At 43.6% G+C, this 7,517-nt stretch overlaps 1 protein-coding gene across 1 annotated transcript in view; it reads right to left on the bottom strand.

Annotated features, from left to right (window-relative positions):
• Positions 1–1,710: 1,710 nt before the first annotated feature.
• Positions 1,711–7,517, bottom strand: part of aff3 (AF4/FMR2 family, member 3) — a 38,134-nt gene continuing 32,327 nt past the window's right edge. Inside the window, exons 14-17 of the mRNA XM_055871615.1 lie at positions 3,732–3,825; positions 3,568–3,617; positions 3,220–3,425; positions 1,711–2,978 (exon numbers count right to left, since the gene is read on the bottom strand). Of these exons, the coding sequence (XP_055727590.1) occupies positions 2,857–2,978; positions 3,220–3,425; positions 3,568–3,617; positions 3,732–3,825 (472 nt within the window). The 3' untranslated portion in view covers positions 1,711–2,856. The remainder of the gene's footprint in view (positions 2,979–3,219; positions 3,426–3,567; positions 3,618–3,731; positions 3,826–7,517) is intronic.

The following is a 7,517-nucleotide window of genomic DNA, read 5'->3' as shown; positions in this document are numbered from 1 at the left end:
CTTGGCCCCTAAGACACGCACACACACAAATTACCTCGACTAACCTGTACCCCCGCACATTGACTCGGTACCCCCTGTATATAGCCTCGTTTTTGTTGTTTTATTGTGTTACTTTTTATTGAATTTTTTACTTTAATTTATTTAGTTAATATTTTATTAATTATGTTTACTGAACTGTGTTGTTGGTTATGACAGTGGCTATGGGCTTGTAAGTAAGCATTACACGCTAAGGTCTACTACACCTGTTGTATTCGGCGCATGTGACAAATACAATTTGATTTGAAAACTGAAAAACGCAATACACAATCTGCATATAATATATGGTATATGACCAAAAAAATCCATGCAGGCAGCCAAGAAGAGGACTAGAGTCCCAGAGTCCAAATATAGGGCTGCGTGTAGACTAAACCGAGTGTGTGGGCGATAGTGCGACAGAGAAAGAATACTTTTTAATATTTTGTCTCGTGCTTTGATGCAGACTGGCCACCAGCCAGTGTCCTCAGAAACCCTAGCCCAACCGGCCAGCAGATGGCGCTATTATTCCAGCATTATTCCAGCACGCACACAGACTTCACAAAATGACGCACGGGCGACATACATGCGGAGAATACCGAAACGCGGTGGAGTTATGATACTTCAGTTCAGTCCAGTGTAGGCCTACTGATAATGGGTAAACCGTTATCTCGAAAGTCTCTGTTGTAACCGTGTGGCAATAAATGTTATCAGCCGCTGAACATTAGTGGGCCTATGATGATTGGCCCTAATATTTTAGTCTATCCAATATTATGCAGACGTGAACAGCAACATCTAAACATCTCAAAATCAGTTAAATTACAATCTCTGCTCCAGTGATCTCACTGAATGGATGGCAATTTGATCCCACGCACGTCATCGGGTGCAATGCCTATTCGTTATTTAATGTATAAACCCGTTAACCCCACAGAAGCGCAGTCCGGGAAATCCAACGCATGAAGTCAAAGCATATGTGATATTTCAGGTTTGTTCCACTGTCATGTTTCATCTACAGTAGCCAAATCTAAATATAGACTGTCTGATGCTTTTTAAAAATTCCTCTCAGGGTCTCATTGCGTTGCACCTGTCACGCGGGCAGATGTAGGCTAGGCTACATCCTCCCCAGTCTCATTGGCTATTCCGAGTTGTTGCTATGGTTCCAGACAGCGGATGCTGAGGCTTGCCATAACAGTCTTCCTATTGGTGCAAAGGGCATCAGGGTAATAAGTGGTGTCGAAAAAAGAACTAGCTCTATCAGACAACCTACTCAGAGAAAGAAAGACAGAAAGATGGGGGAGAGGGAGGGAGCAGAAAGAAAGAGAGGCTACCCACTGGGCACACACGTCAATTCAACATCTATTCCATGTTGGTTCAAAGTCATTTCGTAGAAATGACATGGAAACAATGTTGATTCAACCAGTGTGTGTCCAGTGGATAGGGAGTCAGTCAGATGGAGAGATGAATGAGAGAAGCACAGTCTGATCACAAATACATTTAACTGGAATACACACACACACACACACATACACCTTCATCTAAATATTGAAAGTTGAGTGGGAACACTAATAGAATTTAGGAAATATCTGAGCGATTACTAGGTGTCATTAAACATGTTCTATTTGGGGATAAATCCTTGTTGTTAGACTTTAGGAGGTCATATACCAACTTTGCTTCAACAAACATGGACATGCATACAAATTGCAATATCAAAAAGACATTTATGAAATACAATTCGGTATGCAACTTTTGATAATTACATTACACCATATTATAAATAATAATTTTGCATAGACAGGAACATGAATGCTGGGCCATCCACTTGGCAACAAAACCAAATCAAAACCTATTGTTTTGGTATTTTTGTTAAAAACAAATAATCTGACACACCTATTGCACATAAAAAGACATCAAAAAGTGAAAGGCATCTCTAAATGTTCTTAAAAGAGCCATCTCACAGTGTAGTCATACAGAAAAGCTACCAGTAACTTGGTCTACATTTTAGGATGAGGGGTCTGACAGTCCAAAATAAAACTCAAAATCCCAACTTCACCTTTCCCCTAATGAAACCATTAGTCCTGGCGAGGCCAATGGGAGATGTAGTCCAGGTCATATGTCTGTTGTCCTTTTGTACAGTAGAGAAATCATAAAGTCCTCACAGGTGCACTGTATGATGTTTCTCTTCCATTTCCTTTTTAGACAGTTGCTGTGTGTATTTTTGTCATTACATATGTGGCACGTTTGGTAAAGCAGCGAGTTTGAAGGCATTGAATCCATGTGGAACTTTAAAGATCTGCACAGAGAATCCCAAGAGGAAGAGTAAAGATATACTAAAACAGTTCCTTTGCCTGTTTGTAGGATTAACAACACCTTCTCCCCACACAAAGTGAAGCACTTTGAGCACCAGGAAAGGCGCTACTGTGTATAAATCCAATCCATAATTTATGATACATGCTGAGAATTGAAGTACTAATCCTTAAAACGTAGAATACAAGGGGACTCCTCAATTTCTCATCACTTGTGTCCCTCTCTCCCTCCTTCCCTTAGGCCAGGTTGTTGGGTCTCACCCATAAAGAATGATAGAGGCCTCCAGTGGCCAAAATGCCATGTCAGCATGGGAGCAGCAGTGAGGGCTTCCACCATTTTAATGCAGTCAACTTGGTGACAGTCAACTTCCTGTTGGAGTCATGTCCAACCAGCTCATCAGGAGGGATCAGCCAATTGTGAAGAATAAAATTGACTACTTAAAAATGGAGATAGCGCTGCCGGTGCGCTCACAGACGCCATAATGGGAACTATATAGGGATGCTTTCTCTATCATTCTCTATGGTCTCGCCCCTCCCTCCACTAACCCACATTGGCACTGATGCGTATCCACTGTAGAGCCTGTCTGGTGTACTGGACTGCATGAGCAATACTACTGTGGAGAGTCAATGGCCCCGACAGGGTGTTCAAGTAGTGAAAGAACTCTGGAAAGAGAAAAAGAAAGAGAAAAAGAGAGAGCGAGAGAGAGAGAAAGTGGGGGGTTAAATCACATCTAATAAAACACTGAAACCTAGTCTCAACAAACTGATCTCTCTCTCTCTCTCTCTCTCTCTCTCTCACTATCTATCTCTCACTATCTATCTCTCTCTCTCTCTCTCTAAAAAAACCAAAGAGGTAATTTCAGTCCATTTATTCATTTGCTAATAAAGAGGTAGCCTCTCTTACCCTTGTTGTCTCTGGCAAGGCTATCTGCTACCTCCCAGTACTCATAGCTGTAGAGGACACTGTTGGTGATGTTGAGGTGGTTTGCTGCCATCTGGTGGATACGTTGGGGAATGCTGATGAGGGAGGAGGGGGAGCTGCCAGTGTGAGAGCCCAGGGTGAGGGATGAGGGGCTGGGGGAGAGGGACGAGGGAGGTCCCCCTGTGCCCCTGTCAATGAGAAGAACACAATGATACTTCGCTAAGGAGAGTCAAATCAATGTAATACTACGTTCACAAATACATTGGAGTGATTGAGAAAGAGAGCGAGGGGGAGAGGTGATAAGAGAGACAGAGAGCGAGGCTTTCTTACTTTCCCGAGTCGCTCCAGATTGGGGGAGTAGTAGGCACTTTTGGAGAACTCTGGGACGACAGATAAAACACATTTACAATCTAACCAATCTAATCTAACATGTCTGCTTTTAATTGCATCACACTAAATCCAGCAGTTAAAATAGCTGCTGGTGAGGTCTGTACCTTAAAGTAGTCCAATAGAGCTTTGGAATACTTCAGGGCGTGATCCTTCTTTAGACGAAACATCTGCCAGTATAGGAGAGCAAGGCACCGGAAACTAGGGAACACACACACACACAGACACACACACACACACACACACACACACACACACACACACACACAGAGAAATGCCCAGTAAATAAATACATAATCCACATCCTATAGGTGATTATTTTCTAGGCGGGTAATAATAGATAAGAAATTACAAAGAGAAAGTGACATTAGCAATGTGCATGCACCGCCCACCTCAGGATTCCCCTGTCATTATTCCTCTATTTTTTGAGGTGTAAATTCACTTGTCAAATAATTGTTGCTGGACCGATTTATTTAAAAAGAAAAGCAACGCACATTCTAACGCTTGCTTGTTTTTTATTGTTTTTATTTCACCTTTATTTAACCAGGTAGGCACGTTGAGAACAAGTTCTCATTTAAAACTGCGACCTGGCCAAGATAAAGCAAAGAAGTGTGACACAAACAACACAGAGTTACACATGGAATAAACAAACGTACAGTCAATAACACAATAGAAAAAAACAAAAAGCAATTCCCTGTTGATGTTATGATTCTGCACACGTGCATTATGCCGGCTCAAACAGAAGCAAGACCCCTTCAAAATGTCAACAATGGCACATAGTCGGTTTTTTGTCTGAATCTATTCAACGCTGACGCTTGGACGCCCTCTGACGAACCATCAAACAGGCAAAGCATCAATACAGGGCTAAGATCGAATCCTACTACACCGGCTCTGATGCTTGTCGGATGTGGCAAGGCGTGCAAACTATCACGATTACAAAGGGAAACTCGGCCACGAGCTGCCCAGTGAAACGAGCCCACCAGACGAGCTAAATGCCTTGTAGGTGCACTTCGAGGCAAGCAACACTGAACCATGTGTGAGAGCACCAGCTGTTCAGAACAACTGTGTGATCACTCTCTCCGTAGACGATGTGAGTAAGATGTTTAAACAGGTTAACATTCACAAGGCCGCAGGGCCAGACAGATTAAAAGGACGCATACTCAGAACATGCGCTGACCTGCTGGAAAGTGTCTTCACTGATATTTTTAACCTCTCCCTGACCCAGTCTGTAATACCTACATGTTCAAGCAGACCACCATAGTCCCTGTTCCCAAGAACACCTAGGTAACCTGTCTAAATTACTATCTCCCCGTAGCACCCACATCTGTAGCCATGAAATGCTTTGAAAGGCTGGTCATGGCTCACATCAACACCATCATCCCAAACACCCTGGACCCACTCCAATTTGCATACCGCCCCAACAGATCCACAGATGACGCAATCCTTATTGTTCTCCACATCGCCCTTTCCCACTTGGACAAAAGGAACACCTATGTGAGAATGCTGTTAATTGACTCCAGCTCAGCATTCAACACCATAGTGCCCTCAAAGCTCATCACTAGGTTAAGGTTCCTGGGACTGAACACCTCCCTCTACTGACGGGCCGCCCCAGGTGGTGAGGGTAGGCAACAACACATTCATCACACTGACCCTCAACACGGGGGCCCCTCAGGGGTGCATACTTAGTCCCCTCCTATACTCCCAGTTCACCCATGACAGCGTGGCCGCGCACGACTCCAAAACCGTCATTAAGTTTGCAGACGACACAACGGTGGTAGGCCTGATCACAGACAACGATGAGACAGCCAATAGGGAGCAGGTTCGAGACATGGCAGTGTGATGCCAGGACAACATCCTCTCCCTCAACGTCAGCAAGATAAAATAGCTGATTGTGGACTATAGGAAATTGAGGGCCAAGTACGCCCCCATTCACATCGACAGTACTGTAGTGGAACGGGTAGAGAGCTTCAAATTCCTCGGTGTCCACATCACTAAGGATCTGTAATGGTCCAAACACACCAACACAGTCGTGAAGAGGGTGCGACAACGCCTCTTCCCCCTCAGGAGGCTGAAAAGATTTAGCGTGGGCCCTCAGATCCTCAAAAAGTTATACAGCTGAACCGTTGAGAGCATCTTGACTGGCTGCATCATCGCTCGGTATGGCAACTGCTTGGCATCACTGGGGCCTAGTTCCCTGTCATCCAGGACATCTATATCGGGTGGTGTTAGAGGAAGGCCCTAAACATGGTAAAAGACTACAGCCATAGACTGTTCGCTCTGCTACTGCACGGCAAGCAGTACCGATGCACTAAGTCTGGAACCAACAGGACCCTGAACAGCATCTAACTCCAAGCCATAAAACTGCTAAATAGTTAGATAAATAGTTAACAAAATAACTACCCGGACTATCTGCATTGACCCTTTTTGCAAGAACTTTTGGGACACATCACGTCCACTGCTTCTACTGTTTATTATTTGTCACTTAATTCCTAGTTATATGTACAGATCTTCCTTATTTACCTCGTACACCTGCACATCAACTTGGTATTGGTACCCCCTGTATATTGCCAAGTTACCGTTACTCATTGTGTATTTATTATACATTTTATTATTGTGTTGAACCTTTTAAATTATTTCTCTATTTTCTTTTTCTCTACATTGTTGGGAAGGTACGTAAGCGTTTCTCTGTTAGTGTACACCTGTTGTTTAAGAAGCATGTGACAAATAACATTTGATTTGATTTGACATGGATTAAAAGCACAAACAACATTTATATCACAAGAATGACAAGAAAGCGATAGTTGCACAGCTGGGTGTTCATTTTTGTAGAGTTTGAAAAAGTAGAGATGTAATGTTTACAAAGTAGCCTAACTCAGCCACAATGGAAGACGCTCCCAAAAACGAACAACCAACATCAACTATTTCTGTGCTTGAAAATTCTAGAGCATTTAGTGACTATCCTTTTCTCAAACACAGTCTCCATCTAATGTTGAATATGCATGAGAATTAGGGCCTCCCTGGTGGCGCAGTGGTCTAAGGCACTGCATCGCAGTGCTAACTGCGCCACCAGAGTCTCTGGGTTCTCCCCCAGGCTCTGTCGCAGCCGGCCGCGACCGGGAGGTCCGTGGGGCGACGCACAATTGGGCCAGCGTCGTCCGGGTTAGGGAGGGTTTGGCCGGTAGGGATTTCCTTGTCTCATCGCGCTCCAGCGACTCCTGTGGCGGGCTGGGCGCAGTGCACGCTAACCAAGGGGGGCCAGGTGCACGGTGTTTCCTCCGACACATTGGTGCGGCTGGCTTCCGGGTTGGAGGCGCGCTGTGTTAAAGAAGCAGTGCGGCTTGGTTGGGTTGTGCTTCGGAGGACGCATAGCTTTCGACCTTCGTCTCTCCCGAGCCCGTACGGGAGTTGTAGCGATGAGACAAGATAGTAATTACTAGCGATTGGATACCACGAAAATTGGGGAGAAAAGGGGCGAATTTTTTTTTTAAAGAATTTAAAAAAAGAATATGCATGAGAATTTGACAAAAACAATCATCATTACGAATGAAAACCATGGTGAAAGCTGGGAGATTGTGAGGGCTTGGTAGGCCTACCATAGAAATATGCTGATTGTATAGAGAGTAGGCCTAATTTTATGCTATTCTTTTTAATTATGCCCAAATTAGTTGGTATTTCCAGAAGTTTACTCCATCAATATAATCACAAAATGCATAAATAGGCCATATATGTTTAAAAAAAATGTTGGCATGGTTGTTTCAAAGAAGAAAACATTTTATATTTAACATTAAATTGAAATTGCCACCTAAACTGTCTGGATTCCATAGATTTTCTGGATCTCATTAAACAAAGGTTCAGTCAATGTTTCTTGGGTTTTTAAAATTCAAAATGCATTG

The sequence above is a fragment of the Salvelinus fontinalis genome, chromosome 19, assembly GCF_029448725.1.
Source record: "Salvelinus fontinalis isolate EN_2023a chromosome 19, ASM2944872v1, whole genome shotgun sequence".
NCBI lineage: Eukaryota > Metazoa > Chordata > Actinopteri > Salmoniformes > Salmonidae > Salvelinus > Salvelinus fontinalis.
This window is presented reverse-complemented; position numbering and strand designations above follow the sequence as displayed.